At 41.3% G+C, this 16,973-nt stretch overlaps 2 protein-coding genes and 2 non-coding genes across 8 annotated transcripts in view; all 4 read right to left on the reverse strand.

The window, feature by feature from the left end:
* The window catches only part of hmgxb4a (HMG box domain containing 4a), a 58,294-nt gene extending 54,591 nt beyond the window's left edge, over window positions 1-3,703 (reverse strand). For all 4 annotated transcript variants that reach the window (XM_073033542.1, XM_073033541.1, XM_073033540.1 and 1 more), the window contains exon 1: window positions 3,616-3,703. The gene's annotated coding sequence lies outside the window, so the exon portion shown is untranslated. The remainder of the gene's footprint in view (window positions 1-3,615) is intronic.
* A 1,469-nt stretch (window positions 3,704-5,172) lies between these two features.
* Window positions 5,173-5,245, reverse strand: trnar-ccu (transfer RNA arginine (anticodon CCU)). The gene has a single exon. It is a non-coding gene; the product is annotated as a tRNA-Arg (tRNA).
* Window positions 5,246-6,099: 854 nt separating this feature from the next.
* Window positions 6,100-6,172, reverse strand: trnar-ccu (transfer RNA arginine (anticodon CCU)). The gene has a single exon. It is a non-coding gene; the product is annotated as a tRNA-Arg (tRNA).
* Window positions 6,173-11,199: 5,027 nt separating this feature from the next.
* The window catches only part of LOC140719486 (guanylyl cyclase C-like), a 77,380-nt gene continuing 71,606 nt past the window's right edge, over window positions 11,200-16,973 (reverse strand). For both annotated transcript variants that reach the window (XM_073034196.1, XM_073034195.1), the window contains one exon: window positions 11,200-14,307. In XM_073034196.1, the coding sequence (XP_072890297.1) occupies window positions 14,157-14,307 (151 nt within the window). In that variant the 3' untranslated portion in view covers window positions 11,200-14,156. The remainder of the gene's footprint in view (window positions 14,308-16,973) is intronic.

Raw genomic sequence — 16,973 nt, forward strand, 5'->3', positions numbered from 1 at the left:
ATGGATCACAGGACACCACTAAAGGGGTTCTGTGCAGAGCAGCACTGGGCCTTCAGTTTCTCATAATCTACTTAACAATTTCAAACAAACAGGTAGAATGTAATATATCCAGGCACACTAAGATTACAAAGCAAGACGGCAAAGTAAGCTATGAGGAAATTAAGGCCTTTTTTTAAAAAAAAATTAGCATAACCAAGGTGAAAGGGGGAAAATACATGAGACATGGGAAGCCTTTTTTTTAAATAGTGCACACTACATGATACACAAAGCAAACTTGAATGGAAGTTAACATGCAAGTTCCATTCACGATTAGTAAGCAATTAGGCAAGGTTGTCCATTATCACCTGCTTTATTTGTGTTGGCGTTAGAGCCATTAGCTGAATTGATTAGAATGGACCCAGATATTAAGGGTTTCAGAGTTAATCAGGAAGAATACAAGATTAACTTATTTGCTGATGATGTTCTGCTTTATCTAACAAACCCATTGCACTCGTTGCGTAAATTATCCTATAGATTAGAAAAATATGGGAAAATCATCAGGTTATAAAATAAATTGAGATAAAAGTGAAATTTTACCTCTTACTAAAGGAGATTATAATCAATGTCGATTAATAACCCAATTTAGATGGCCGGCAAATGGTATAAAATATTTAGGTATAAGAGTGCCCAAATGCTGGTCTTTATTGCAAGTTTAGAGGAGAAAAGTCTTAATATAGGGCATCTGCATCTAGAGCATCATATGCAAAATTGTTTCTTACCCAAGGAGATATTGCTTTGGAGTTAATGAGGCACAAATTTGCTTTCATAATTTTTATGTCAAAGATATTGTCTCAGAAGAGAGGGTGCACAGTAAACCAATGCTTTCACTGCAGATTTCATGGAAGTATCCAAGGTTCTGAGCAAATTTGACTGGGAAATTGCTAAGAGACTTACTGGAAAATCAAGAAGTAACAGCCTCTAAATAAAGACTCAACCATTTGGGACTAAAAGTAGTTAACGCATTTTTTTACTTGGGAAAATTGTGAATCTTCAAAATACGTTGCCAAAGGCTGTGAAACCACTGATCATATTCAAGCGAAAGATTAACAGATCTTCTGACACCATGAAAGTTAAAGGTTTGAAAAAAAGTAGATCCGTCGATCAGCCACAATTTTGCTGATTTATCAGTCCTGATTGAAATAGTCTCCTCCTGCATATACTCTTATTAATGCTACCAATCAGCAAGCAGGAGATAATTCATCTGTGCTAATCAGTCTTATAAGGAAAATCCATCTCGCAAATACAAAACACCCCACATTACAGTGAAGTTGCACTCCAAGAAAAAAAACACCAGCATTACGATTTTCTATATTGAAAAACCATTGATAAAAATTTGCCTTTTTTTTGCACTTTATTTTTTTTCTCATCACATAAATTCTGTAAGAGCAAATTTTTATTCTGTACCTCAGTTTTTTTTTGGTAATGATTTATGAATCTCATCAGGGTGAAATTTTGTTACTTGAACTGTATAACCTGTGGGTACAGTGTACATTTCAGCATTTTTTTGGCCACACATTCCATTATGTTGCAAACTACAGCATTACAGATTTTGTAGTTTAGCTGTTATGGAAAATCTTAAATTAGCTACATAAAATACATACTTTATCTGTAATTACACTTTCATGTAAAGTTTCTAAATCAGCTGTAGTTAAAATGAGATCTGCTGTCAGGGAAATACTATAATATCAGAAAATATGAATTTTTTCACTGGTTTATCAAAATAATTATTTTCTACAACACACATCCTTCCTTACCCTCTCCCCCAAACCATATAACAAACATAATCACCAATGCAACTTATTTTCAACATCCAATTTAACTTTTTAACAAGGCTACCTCCCTACACCCACAGTGACACCTGGCGTATTTGGAAATGTTTTGCAGTTAATTCCACATTGTTGATGAAATCATTATCAATTTAAATTATTACTCTTCAAAAGAAAAGCCAGTAGAACGAAGAATCAGCAATTCTTCACAACTTGAATAGGGTCAGAAGGCACAGCACCTAACTCCACCCAGAACCAGTCACATATCTGATGCTAAGTGAACAGCTTTAACAAAATATTCAAATACCTAACGACTAGTCATACAGAAAATCAACTAAAGTTACATCATTTTCTCAATAGTGTGGAAGATTTCCTAAATTCAATACTGCATTTAAGCTGCACATAAAGGCACCTCTATTTTGTTTCTGAAAGATGCTAAGATATAAAGTAGAAAAAATTTTATTAAACACAAACTGGTTAATCTTCTTATAATTTAATAATTCTACAAAATGTTCCTCATTGTGAATTAGGTTCATTAACAAAGACCGATGATTAATCAATTAAGGACAGCAGTATAAATGCCAGCATGGAGGGGTTGAATCAAATAAATGGTTTCTCAACTTTAAATACATCATCAGGTATACTGTACTTTTACTTCAACCACAGACTGAACTGCCCAACTACCACCTGGCTAACTTAGCACAAATCAAACTCGGGAGCTTTTCAGTCTTCACAGATCAGATACTAACTGAATAAACTGTGATTTGGGGAATGATGTATGCAATATTGTTCAATTTATTTCACTGTAAAATGATTAAATACTATTACATAAATTAAATTGCAATCTAAAAGTAGTGAAAAACAACAGAAATAATTACGGAACCACAACAAAATCTACATAAGAGGTCAGTTGATAAGGATGATGCTCTATTCAGACTGAAGAGACTGGAACTCATTCTCCAGAAAAGATAATCTTTCACATTCATCTGGGTGCAGAAATGTTTCCAGTTGTGAGGTCTATCCCTAATATTCAAGCAGTCACTAAGTAATCCAACACTCAAGAGAAGTGTCCAGCAATTGGAACCTGCATTCATGTGGAGTTACGAAATCAAAAGTGTTCACAAATAAAGGGAAATTAAACAAATGTACAAAAAAACCCATGATGTTTATAAGGGGAAGTAAAGTGGTTGAGGGCCAGTTGAGCCTTATGATGTTTCTGCAGAGTGTATTTTACACAATGACTTCTGCACCACAAACTCAGCGTTAATCTCCAATAAATGGCAATTTCCCTGGTCCATTGAAATATCCATCATCACCAGCAACTCCGGGTTATCTTTCTAAAAATTACTGATTTGATGACAAATCATTAACACAAGCGCTAAATTTAAAATATCTCATTTCCAATACATTTTAAGACACAAACGTTAACACGCAAAATCAAGTTAATTTAACAAAGAAATGGGAGAAATTGTATTTGGCACTGCATGAATCCCAGGGGTCCAAGGATAGCATTTCTCTCGGGGCAACAAGCTCTTCCCGCTCTTTCTCTTTAACTCTGCGCCCCGCTGTCCTCCGCCCTCTTGCGGCTGATCGGCCCAAACCGTCTGCAACAGCCGCCCCGCCTACTGAACTCTCCCCGTCACGACCGACTGGAAATACCGAGGCTTTGCCCAACATGGCAGGCCATCGCTGCCGTTTGGCGTAACCGCGGATCGCAGGCATCCCACGCCTGTTACCCGGGCATAAGGATAGCGGTCATTTGGCGCAGCCTCAAGTGAGGGGAACACACTGTCTCAGGCCAGGCTCGTACCGTGAAGCCGTCGCTCCCGAGCGCCAGTCCCCGCCGACAGCCGCCATATTGATCGGAAAACAACAGAGCGCTACCAACAGACCTGAATGATCGCTCACAGAACACATCGATCCACATCCTGGCGAGAGGCTTATCAGCACTCGACACACTGTAGATCTTGCTGAAAGTAAACTATAACAGCGGGACTTTCCTATTTCACATTTAAACCTCGCTGCCTCTTTTGACGGCATAAAGCCATCCCACAAAAACTGTGTGAAATATTTGCCCCCGTGTTACATATTGTCAAAGTCGAGTTCATTGCCGTATGCATAAGTGCACTTTATGTACAAGCGCTACGAAAAACTTGCTTGCAGTAGTGTCGCAGGCACATATAAGAAGCTTTCAAGAGAAAAAAAATCATAAATTGAATCATAAATCAAATAAAGTTACACACATTTTTTACAAAGTACAATGTCCGGTGATCAATGTGTTGCTACTCTGTAGTGATTGGGGTCCTGACGAAGGGTCTCGGCCCGAAACGTCGACAGTGTTTCTCCCTATAGATGCTGCCTGGCCTGCTGTGTTCCACCAGCATTTTGTGTGTGTTGCTTGAATTTCCAGCATCTGCAGATTTCCTCGTGTTTGCGTGATTAGGGTTTTGCCGGTTGGTTGAAGAACTGACTGTTGGAAGAGATGTACCTGTTCTTGAAACCTAGTACTATGGGAGTTCAAGCTTCTGTACCTTCTGCCATTGATTTTCCCTAAATGTTATATCTTTTCTGAGTACTATACATAATAAGGCAGAGTTTGTGCCTCACGAAATCAAAGTGGAACGTGGATGCGGGTTTAAAAGAGAAAACATTTACCTGGGTCTCAGTGCACATCAGAATGAAAAAGATATTCACATTACTGTGATCAATAATATTAATGTTTGACATAATTTTTCACTATCTCGGGAAAATAATGGCAAATCACATTTCCAAATCATGTCCGTTCGGAAAATAAAACTGATACATAAAAATTCTTATAGGAAGCGTTCTGAATTTTTAAACTTAATGTAATCAAGTTTAAATTAGTAATGCCTGCACTGGTAATGCCTGCACTGTTCTGTGTACTTTATGTAGTCCTGGGTAGGTCCGTAGTCTAGTGTAGTTTCTGTGTTGTTTTACGTAGCTCAGTGTAGTTTTTATATTATTTCAAGTAGTACCAGTGTCCTGAAAAACGTTGTCTCGTTTCTACCGTGTACCGTACCAGCAGTTATGGTCGAAATGACAATAAAAAGTGACTTGACTTGGAAAGATTGTTGTAATTACACTATGTTTACTACAGGAGGCAGAAAGGCTCCGAAATATTGTACTGAGCAGACTGAGGTCCTCCAGCATTTTGTGTGTGTTGCATGGACTTCGGGCATTTGAAGATTTTCTCTTCTTTGTGAAATATTGTACTGGTTCAGCAGGCACAATTCAATCTTAAGGAATAAATTCGTGAATATCTTTTTAAAGTGAATAACACAATTGAAAACGAACCCCTTAATACGGTTTTAAAACTCGCAGAGCAAAATGAATGAAAACTCAGCATCACCCCAGATGGGACTCGAACCCACAATCCCTGGCTTAGGAGGCCAGTGCCTTATCCATTAGGCCACTGGGGCTTCAGGTTGAAGAATTCAAAGTATAGTATCTATGTCTTACTTTATGAATGATTATTTGGAATATTTAATTTGATTAGAAGTGAAAGAATTGCAGTGTTTGCTTGTTTTTTTTATTGCTCCATATTTAAAACTTATGGGTAACAAATGAATTAAGCTTTGCAATGGTGCTGATCAGTTCACCATAATACAGCTTAAGGAGTCCATTTGAAGGATCTGTATGTCAACTTCCCTCCACGGATGCTGTCTGAACCACTGAGTTACTCCAGTATTTTGTATGTTGCTCCAGATTCCGGTATCTGCAGTCTCTCGTTGTCTCTATTAGGGGGAAAAAAAACATGCTGGATTATTAGTGGTAATTCGTGCGCTGCCTTGTCGACGAAAGGTTTCAACACGAGGTTTCATTTTATACACCACACCACCAAATGAGGCCCGCCGCGACCGCTGCAGCTCTTCGAAAGAACAACAATGAAGGATGATGTTTCTTTGTGAGCAAATTTTCAAACAGCCATATTTATGACGTTTCCCTTGAAAGTTTACTGCGGTGTCTTTTTAAGGCAGCGCAAATGAAACTAAGAACTCTTCATATCTCAAGATGCTGGTGGAACACAGCAGGCCAGACAGCATCTATAGGAAGAAGTACAGTCGACGTTTCGGGCCGAGACCCTTCGTCAGGACTAACTCAATCTGCTACCAATGTCTTCTTTGCCAACCATCCTAAACCTGTGTCTTTTGCTACTAAAGCGGAAACACTTTTCAGAACATAGACGATCTTAATTAAACAACATTTGCCAATGTGCTTAGACTCACATAAAGAGAACTCAAGACAAGGAAACCCTGCATTTTTAAAAATTCATCACCCCAGATGGGACTCGAACCCACAATCCCTGGCTTAGGAGGCCAGTGCCTTATCCATTAGGCCACTGGGGCCGAATATGTTGCAATTTACACCATTAAGTGTATTTTTTGTTCCCCCTACCCACTTTTTAATATACAGTACAGAAGAAAATTTCGAGTTACGAAACACCAATGTCACAGAAATCGGACTTTACGTCAATGATTAAAATGGAAAAATTACCTACAGAAATACAAGAAGTCGATAATTGGGAGCATCAGCTAATTAATGCAAAAGACAACCACCACACACACACAAAATGCTGGAGAAACGCAGCAGGCCAGGCAGGTTCTATGGAAAAGAGTTAAACAGTGGGCGTTTACACTTTTCCATAGATGCTGCCTGAATTGTTGAGTTCCTTCAGCATTTGGTGTGTGTTGCTCGGATTTCCAGCGTCTGCTGATTTTCTCATGATTCAAGAGACAATCAGATTTCAAAGCTTGGGGATCGGGTAAGCAGTGGGAATGTTAGCAATAAGCCTTTTCTAACCACCTTCGGAAGTTACGCAGAAATTGAGAGGATAAAAATTAAAATTAACATGTGTTAACATTGTGGACGGCTTCTGCAGAGGATGAAGCAAAATTAATACTAAAGGACAAAGAAACAATTAAGACAAAGATCAAATAATCATAGAGAAAGGTTTGATTGTGGCCTGACTCTTACAGTTTTCCTCATGAAGAGATTTAGGCTAGTGTCTTCAGTAAGTTACTGGTGCAAATGTGTGAAGTGATAGACCCTCTGTCTATGAACAAGGAACAAGTACATAACAATGAAACGAGATGACTAAAGCCCAAAAGACAAAAATAAGAGTTCAGATTCACAAGGATCTCTTGCAACCTGAAATATAAACTGGCTATTTCCCTCCATAGATGCTGCCTTCTTCCAGTGAGTTTTTCCAGTGTGTTGCTCCGGATTCCGGCATCTGCAGTCTCTGGATCTAGGGTTTGGTAGTCCCCTCTGCAACTGGATCCTCAATTTCCTCACTGGTAGACCCCGGTTAGTACAGATTAGCAACATCTCCTCCACACTCCCCACCAGCACAGGTGATCGTCTGTACTTAGCCCCCTGCTCTGCTCACTTTATACATATGATTGTGCAGCTAAATACAGAACTATTTACAGACAGAACATATAGAACATGATTGTCTGATGCCCTAATGATGTTCTGTATAGTTCTGTATAGAAGAGTACAGCACCGTACAGGCCCTTCGGCCCACAATGTTGTGCTGACCCTTAAACTCTGCCTCCCATACAACCCCCCACCTTAAATTCCTCCATAGACAATCAGATTTCAAAGCTTTGTCTTAATTGTTTCTTTGTCCTTTAGAATTAATTTTGCTTCATCCTCTGCAGAAGCCATCTACAATGTTAACACATGCTAATTTTAATTTTTATCCTCTCAATTTCTGTGTAACTTCCAAAGGTGGTTAGAAAAGGCTTATTGCCAACATTCCCACTGCTTACCCGCTCCCCAAGCTTTGAAATCTGATTGTCCATGGAGGAATTTAAGGTGGGGGGTCGTATGGGAGGCAGGGTTTAAGGGTCAGCACAACATTGTGGGCTGAAGGGCCTGTACAGTGCTGTACTCTTCTATGTTCTAAAACTACATTAGACTACCTGAAACAACACAAAACTACATTAGACTTCAGACCGACACAGGACTGCATAAAGTGCACAAAACAGTGCAAGACAGTACATTAGTTAATAAACAAGACAATAGGCACAGTAAAGGGCAAATTACAGTATAATAATAATAAATTATGTAAACTGCTGAAGTTGGAATGAGGTACAGAAACCTTAGGGCCGACAACATCAGGATCAGGAGCAGATATTAGCTTTCAACCATCGGCTCCTGAACCGGCATGGATAACTTCACTCACCTCAATATTGAACTGATTCCACTCTCAAGGAACCTGTATCTGCACCCTGAGGTCTCTGTTCTGCAGAACTCACTGGAATTTAGAAGAATGAGGGGGAGCCTCATTGAAACCTATCAAACGTTGAAAGGCCGAGATAGAGTGGATGTGGCCAGAATGTTGCCTATGTGGGGGAGCCTAAAACCAGAGGACACAGCCTTAGAATAGAGGGACTTGTGTTCAGAATAGAGATGAGGAGGAAGTTCTTTAGCCAGAGGGTGGTGAATCTGTGGAATTCATTGCCATAGGCAGCTCTGGAGGCCAGGTCATTGGGTATATTTAAGGCGAAAGTTGATAGGGTCTTGATTAGCCCATGCATGAAAGTTCACTGGGTGAAGGCAGGAGACTGGGTTGAGATGGAATGATCGAATGGCGGAGCATACTTGATGGATCAAATGGCCTGATCCTGCTCCTATATCGTATGGTCTTGTGGTCTAATACCTCCCAGGTCATTACCATTTGCTGTGTAAATTCTGCCCCAGTTTGTCTTATCAAAATGCAGTACCTCACATTTATCTTAAACTCCATCTGCCATTCCTTGGACCGGTGGCTCAGTTGATCAAGATCCCATTGTAATCGCAGATAAACTTCTTCTCTGCTTACCATACCACCAATTTTAGTGTCATCCACAAACTTACTAATCATGCCACCTAGTACATTCTCACCTTAACCCAACATCTCATTTTTACATTCAAATATAATGATTGCAATTGTTTTCTTTCTTTCTGCTGAGACTATATTCAAAATATTGAAAAAGGATCTGGTGCTTCCCTGGCATATATGACAAATAAACTCTTCTTCGGCTTCCAGCTGGGTACCAGTACTGATTTTAAACAACGTTTCAGTGACAAGCTCTGCCATCTACATCAGGAATGACACCTGGTAAATCTAGTCCAGTGGCATTTATACCCCTGTATTCCATCCCTCCTGATTGGTTAATCCTCATCCAATCAGGTTTCCGCTGTCCCACCTTGTTTACAATCGAATTCCAGTTCTTCTTAGAGTGAGACCTTCATCTTTGTTAAAATTATTTTCCTTTAGTTCTATTTCAATGACTTCCTTCACCAGGTGGAATTTTAACAAAGACAAAGGTCTGGCTCTAAGTAAGAACTGGAATTTGATTGTAAACAAGATGGGGCAGCAGAAAGCTGATTGGATGAGGACTAACCAATCAGGAGGAACGGAAATACCACCGGACTAGATATTCCCAGGTATCATCCCTGATGGAGATGGCAGTGTTTATCATTGAAAAATTGGTTAAAATCGATACCTGTATCCCAAGAAGAGATTATTATCCAAAATACTGTTTCCAGAATCCTAACTTGCACCATCCATTCACCCATCACCATGTATTACTCAATTACTTTGGTTCCCTGTTAAGAATCGACTTAATTTTAAACTATTGTTTTAAATCCTTTGATTTTAAATATTATACCACTCTTTCCTTATCTTTCCCCCAGCCCAGCAACCCACTGAGATCTCTAAACTTCTCTAATTTGATCCTTTTAGATATCTCTAATCTGTTTGCTCCACCATTGGTGATCAAGTTTTCAATGACCCAGGCTCCAAGCTCACTAAAACCCCTCGGTCTCTCTAACTTTTTTTTTTCAGGTCATATCCTAAAACCCATTTTCAACTAATATCAACAGTGAGTAGCTATTCTTAGCAAGGTTTAATCAATGCAGTTTGTGGACTGGACTCTAGTTCTGTGTTCCTGGTTTTTAAGTTACTCCTTTTCTATTGCTATTTTGTGTGATTTTGATTGGTGCAGACTAGTTCTGCAGCCTGCAGTCAACGAATGACATGGTGCTCAACTAAACTGAACATTCCTTGACTGTTTCAGTGACTCTGTGCTTTAGTGTTTTATTTTGTGTTTTTCGCTCATTCTTTGCCATTTGCATGAGTTGTTCTTTTTTGTTTGTGTTGTGTGGCTGATTTAAGTGCCTGGTCAGACGGATTGAAAAGGAAGGATGTCAGGACCAGAGGCTGAAGTTGGGCCAGTTCTGCTCGCTTCTCCGTGACGTTTGCTCCACTTTGTGCCGCGCTGAGGCAGAGGCTGTGTCTGCTCCAGTCTTTGTGTCTGCAGGTTCCATGAAGTTTATTCTCCTACATGTTGTACCGAGGTTGTGTCAGCAGGTTCCATGAAGTTTACTCTCCTATGCGCTGTACTGAGGCTGTGACCTGCTCCAGGATTCATGTCTGAGGACTCATTTTTGCTCTAAATGTTAAATCTTACATTTATTGCTTGCATGATTTGTTTTTCCCCCTGCACATTGGGTGCTTGGCAGTCTTCTTTTCTTTATGGGCTCTTTTGGCGTTTCTTTGTTTTGTGGCTGTCTGTGGGAAGACAAATCTCAGGGTTGTATACCGCATGCATGCTTTGTTAATAAATGCACTTTGAAGTTTGAACTTATGAGGGTAGTTTTACAGAGATGTAGAAAATCATGAAGGACATAGTTGGGGTGAATTTGCGCTGTCTTTTTCTCAGGGTTGGAAAATTAGGAAATAGGGGGCACACATTATGCAGTCCTGTGTAGGACTGTAGTCTAGTGTAGTTTTTGTGTTGTTTTTCTATTATTTCATGTAGCACCATGGTCCTGAAAAACGTTGTCTTGTTTTTACTGTGTACTGTACCAGCAGTTATGGTCGAAATGACAGTAAAAAATGACTTGAAGGTGAGAGGGGAGAGATTTAATAGGAATTTGTGAGACAACTTTTCATCCCAAAATTGTCTAGTATATGGAATGAGCTGCAAGAGGAAGTGGTTGAGGCAGGTAGATTAACGACATTTAAAAGGTACTCGGACAGCTACAAGGTTTCAAGCAGTGGTTCCCAACCTGGGGTCCACAGGCCACTGGCTGATGGTATTGGTCCATGACATAAGAAGTTTGGGAACCCCTGGTTTGGAGGGATATGGGCCAAGTGCAGGCAAAGAGACTGGCTTAGATCAGAATCTTTGTCAGTATGGAGCAGTTGAGCTGAACGGCCTGTTTCCGTGCTGTATTACCATGATTCTAACCAACATTTTGCTCACCTACTCCAGATCTCCTTGTGTTTTTATATATATATATATATATCCTGCCTGTGAAACATCTTGGATATTGTATTTTACTCTGTTAAAGAAACAATAAAAACAAGTCCTTGGCGCCATTTACAAGTTACTCCTTTAAAGTAACTGCATTTATTGACTTTCATAAGAATTAAGCATACACTGATAACATCCATAGACAATGATTACAACTAGCTTTCCCATAATACTTTGGGTTCATCACAACACTTCCATGGGTTTTGAGTCTGTGGATGTTCGAGGGTGAACCAGCCTTTTCAAACTCTTGGCAATCTCTCCTTAACCCGCTCCTCTACATCTTCTTCCCAATCTTATTCACGTGTAAGACTGCCTATTTCAGTTAGCTGGTTCTTTATCAGTCACAAGTAAATTCCCCAAAAATTGGCACAGCTTCACCGTGTTTGAATAGTCAGTTGAAACATTCAGGTAATGATCTCAGGATCTCAAAGGAGAATGGCTCACCTTCTGACAGCCCGAGGCCTTTCCACCATCTACAGGGCACGTCAGGGATGTGATGGAATAGTTTCCACTTGCCTGGATGAATGCCCCACCACCAACTCTCAAGTACCTAAACACCACCCATGGACAAAGCAGTTCACTTGATTGGCACCCCACCCCTTCCTGTAAACACTCATTCCTTCCACTATCAGTTCACAGTGGCCGCAGTGTGAGCTAACTAAAATTTGCACTGCAGTTACTCAGTTGGACCTTTCCAGTGGTACTGCCCAAAGCTGTGACTTCTGCCACCAAGAGAGACAAGCCCAGCAGGTATAGAGGAACACCATCAGCATTTTGTCATCCTCTAAGTCACACATCATCCTGACTTGGAAATCTATCGCCATTCCTTCATTGCTGAGGAGTCTAAATCCCGGTACTCCCTACCTAACCTCCCTGTGGGATTTCATCCATTCAAGGTAAGTCTTCTTCAAGAATAAATAAAAACGGGCAGTACGTGCTGATCCTGTTTGTGGTGCCCATATGTCTAGAAAATGAATATTAAAAAGTATGGTGTTAGAAAGGAAAAATCACCTCTTCTGAATCTCTTGTCAGCTGAAGTCTCCATCTGCCTATTCTACACTCCAATTCTTAACTACCACTCTGCATCAGTAATATAAATATTCATATTATTTAATATCAAGAAATGAAATTAAGTGCCTTTCCATATGAATTTGCTCACAAAAAAAACTCACACGGCTTTGCTAGGCCAATCAGTGAGTCAGAATGGGGGGGAGGAGGTAGATTTACCCTAGGGGCAAATTTCCCTCCATCAACCATCTCCCCCTCTCTGAACTGTCTTGGTGAAATGAGAGTCACAGGACTACATCAGACAGGTGACACTGGGAGAAAAGCTACCACAGGTAGATGATAACATAGAGGTAAGGTTTCAATTGGATCAGCTGTGATCTTGTTGAATGTCAGAACGCAAGGGGACAAGCAGTTTCTCTGTGTTCCTAATTCAAATGAGGCACAGATCCAAAACAGCAAACCAACCAAGTCCAAAGCACAAATAATTTGGAGTAATGGAGCAGTTGGACTGGTGTTGCATATTCTGGGCAAAAGATGCAGTGGTGGAAAACAGAATATTGCACTGAGAGATACTTAAGGAGACTTATTCTGAGAATGGGGCACGTACCCAGGAGGGTTTAAGGAGATTTACTTTTGGACAACTATTTTGATACACCTGAACTGAAGGCACCTTATCAGGCAATGTAGAATGAGCCTTGAGCCTCTATTATACTCAGAGGTGGTATAAGGGGTAATGTAGAGAAGGCTGTAAAATGCCTCTGCTGTAGCTGAATAGGAGATGGTTGATGTAACAGCATCAAGTACTGCATTGCCTCTAAATACCTGACCTGAAGACCATGGATGAGACAGTGTAGAGAAAGCTTTATATGTTATATCTGCCGTGGAAGTAGCTGATGGTGCAGTTTAAGACAATAAGACATAGGAGCAGAATTAGGCCATTTGGCCCATCGAGTCTGCTCAGGCAATTTCACCACAGCTGATCCATTTTTCCTCTCAGCCTTAATTCCTTGCCTGCTCCCCATATCCTTTCATGCCCTGACCAATCAAGAATCTGAAGTTAATACGTACAACACATTGCTTCTAACTAAAGCTGTTCCTATTTGCTTTTAGTTATTTATACCAGCACCACTAGCAACCTGCCTAGTTACCACTTGCCTGATTTACAATGACCGATTAACCTACCAAGCAGTACATCTTTGGATTATGGGACGAAACCGGAGCACCCAGAGGAAACCCATTCATGGGGTGAACATCCAAACTCCTTACAGACAGTGGCAGGAATTGAACCTGGGTCATCCGTACTGTAAAGCGTTGTGCTATCTACTACACTACCTGTGCTGCAAAGAAAAATTGCAAAAAACTAAAATGGTTGTACTTATGTGAAGGCTTTTCCACATTCATGATGTTCAAAACTGTTTTGTGGACAACTAAATAACTTTGACGTGCAGTCACTGTTTTATGGGCAAACTGACGTGACCTGTTACGCTGACAAACATCCCATTAATACGTTGGTTATTCAGTTGCTGACGTAGGCCAGGGTGAGATTATTGGCCAGGATAATGGGAGAACCCCTTCACAGCACGGGGTCCTTCCGTCTGAGTAATCAGATCTGGGCTTTAACTTCTGAAAGTCTTCCTCGGTATTGTGTACAAAGTCAGTCTGGAACTTTTGCTTCAGACCATGACTCAATGTTGAGAGGATTTCAGCGGACACTTGAGAAATTCACACCATGCCTGCATGGAGCAACACCTCACCTACAGCTCCTTAATAAAGCTGAGCACAAAGTGAGGTCACTCTGTAGGCCGCCCCTGCTACACTGCACCTAAAGGAACCTGATACTGAAGCTAGAAAAGATGTTCTGTGCCCCAGCATTGACCTGGAAAGGCACAAATATTCAGCAGCAATAGTTTCACACATCATATCCTTTTAAAATCAAGAGTGAACGTTTGAAGAATGGTGCATGTAAGAGGTCCCAGGCATCTCCAGAAAACAGTTATCCTGTTCCTCACAGCTACAAGTAGGTGCTGAGTAACTCCGTAGAGCCAAGCTGCAGGTATTCAAGTTCCTCTTTAGTTACTGTCTTGTACTCGGACGTTCTCCGCTTCTCCAGAGACTTGATAATCATCTCAGCAAAGTCAGCCTGAAGTCTCTGCAAGTTCTCCCTGTGGAATTGAAAGCAAATAAGTGATTCCTCAATCGTCTGGTCGCCGCAAGTCTACCTACGTTGCAACAGACTCGATAAATCATAAACACAAGGAAGTCCGCAGATGCTGGAAATCCAGAGCAACACGCACAAAATACCAGAGGAACTCAGCGGATCAGGCAGCATCCAAGGAAATTATCAGTCAACGTTTTGGGCCGTCACCCTTTTTCAGGACTGGAAAGGAAGAAAGACGCGAGAATAGAAAGATGGGGCGAGGTGGCTAGCAAGAAGGTGATAAGTGAAGCCAGGTTGGTGGGGGGGAGGTCAAGAGCTAGAGAGGGAGGAATCTCACAGGGGAGGAACGTGGACTATAGGAGAAAGGGAAGAAGGAGGGGACCCAGGGGAGGTGATAGGCAGGGGAGAAGAAGTAGGAGACCAGAGTGAGGAATAGAAGAAGGGAGGGGGAGGACACCATCTCTGGAACAAGCAAGGACAACACGTTACCTGTTTCCTCATTCATGAAAATCACTCATGAGGCCAGCATTTCTCCCACCATCTCATTTGTCCTTGAGAAGGTGGTAGTGAGTTATTGCAGCCACTGTTAAAATGTTTCATAGTGGTCAGGAGACACCGCATTGCTAGTCCACACAGGCCTCCCGAGATCCAGCTCAATCTGTCACCATGTCTTGCTATTCCTTCCACCATCTACAACTTACCTGGCCATCTTCTTCGAGACTTTTCTTCATCCAAACAAGTTAGACTTTCAGGGGTAGTGGCAGCCCTTAGACCTGTACCCCAATCAAAGTTAGGAGACAATTTGACCATATAGAACCTCATGGCCAAATTTGACCATATAGAACCTCATGGCCTCCCTACCTGATGACTTGCAGCAGACTAACTGTCTAATTTAACTTCCTTAGGCTAGGACATATATGTCAAACTCAAGGCCCACAGGCCAAATCCGGCCCGCGGTGGAATTATCTTTGGCCCGCGAGATAATATCTAATTACTATTAAAGCTGGCCCCAGTAATCGAAGCGCCTATGGCGTATGACATGGCTAATGCTGAGTTTATTCAGGTACCAGGTTTTCAGGGTTTTTGGTGTTTATTCGGCAGTCTTGCTCGGCAGTCTTCTTCATAAGAAACGGAATTTGTAAAGTGAAACACTTTGTAGTTATAGCAGAGACTGAGACACATGAGAGCAGGCTGAAAAAACGGAGGCAACGAAAGCTGCGTTCGCACGCGTCCGACTGATCCGGCCCGCATGAAGCTGCATTTTGCTCAATCCGGCCCGTGACCTAAAATGAGTTTGACACCCCTGGGCTAGGACAACACTCAGAGCTTATGAGTGATTTTGGTTATCAGTACAGCTTGATACTGAAACTAGGATCTAGCCAACCTGTGAAGCTCAGAATCACAAAAGGCAATGTATTTATTCATTGGGAAAGTGACTGTTTCCTTTAGGCAGGGGTTCTCAACCTGGGATCCACAACCCCTCTGTAAGGCTCCATGGCATAAAAATGTTGGGAACTGCTGCTTTACTGGATCATATAAATCCAAGGAGAAGGAAATTGGTCCTGCAGACTTGCGTTTAGTATAAAGGCTCCTTCTTCACTTGGTCAAAAACAAGCTGATCAAAGTTCTCCTTCACAAACGATTCCTCCTTGCCCTTTACCCAGACCCTTCCTTACCCAAACAGGCCTACCAGCACCAGAGGTGATTCCAATGCAACAAGAATCCGAAACCCTCCCATGGTGTTCACCAAGCATTAGTCTGCCTTTTTCTTCACAATTTTACTCTGCTACTGGAGTGGGTTTCCTGGCACTTCCTGAACATCTGACAATAGGAGCTCAGCTCCTGCCCTCCTGATCTCACTGCAAGCAATGTGTAACACCCACTCAGTGCTTTGCTTTACCCTGACACCAGGGAGGCCATATATCATACAGGAATTACACTGACTATTTCAGAAATACCTGTTTATCCTGCCAATGAAATTTCCTATCATTACTGCATTTCCACACATAGCTGTTCCCTCTCCACTACCTTGGAGTGCTCTGCCCAGCGAAGATCTTCCTGTTCTTCTAAACTCCAGTATACGTGGGTCAATCTTCACTGCATTGGACAACCCCTCATCTCCGCAGGACTCTAGGCCCTAGGGATTCCTCGAAAGCCTTATCTAGAATAAATAATGTAGCATTGGATTTGCACTGCATCGTGCGTAGCTTAGGACTAGGAAAGTTACAATGAAAGCTATTATATTGATGTAAAAATGCAGCAATTTACCATGCCACTTGGTCAGTTCTCCTTGAGAATTCTGTCCCATGATGTGGTTGACTTCCATGATGCAGCTTAATGCGACTGAACTGACTAAACCTGACGATTAACAAATTTTCACCACAAGGACGCCAGGAGCTTAAAGAAGCACACCACCATTTTCTCCAGGTATATAATGACAGTAAAAAACACAGCAGTACCCCAAATTCACATACTGCCCTTTATTTGTTTATGATTAATTAGCTCCAAGTTCAGGTGGGGTAGCTGAGGCAGTGAGGCCTGGCTTTGTGGCTGAGGACTCACTTTCGTGAACTTCAGTTCTGAATGTTATTTGCTTATGTTTTATTGTTTGCGCAATTAGGGGTTCTTTTCGGCACTCTGGGTGTTTGGCAGTCCTTCTTAATGGGTTCT

This window comes from Hemitrygon akajei, chromosome 31 (genome assembly GCF_048418815.1).
Source record: "Hemitrygon akajei chromosome 31, sHemAka1.3, whole genome shotgun sequence".
NCBI lineage: Eukaryota > Metazoa > Chordata > Chondrichthyes > Myliobatiformes > Dasyatidae > Hemitrygon > Hemitrygon akajei.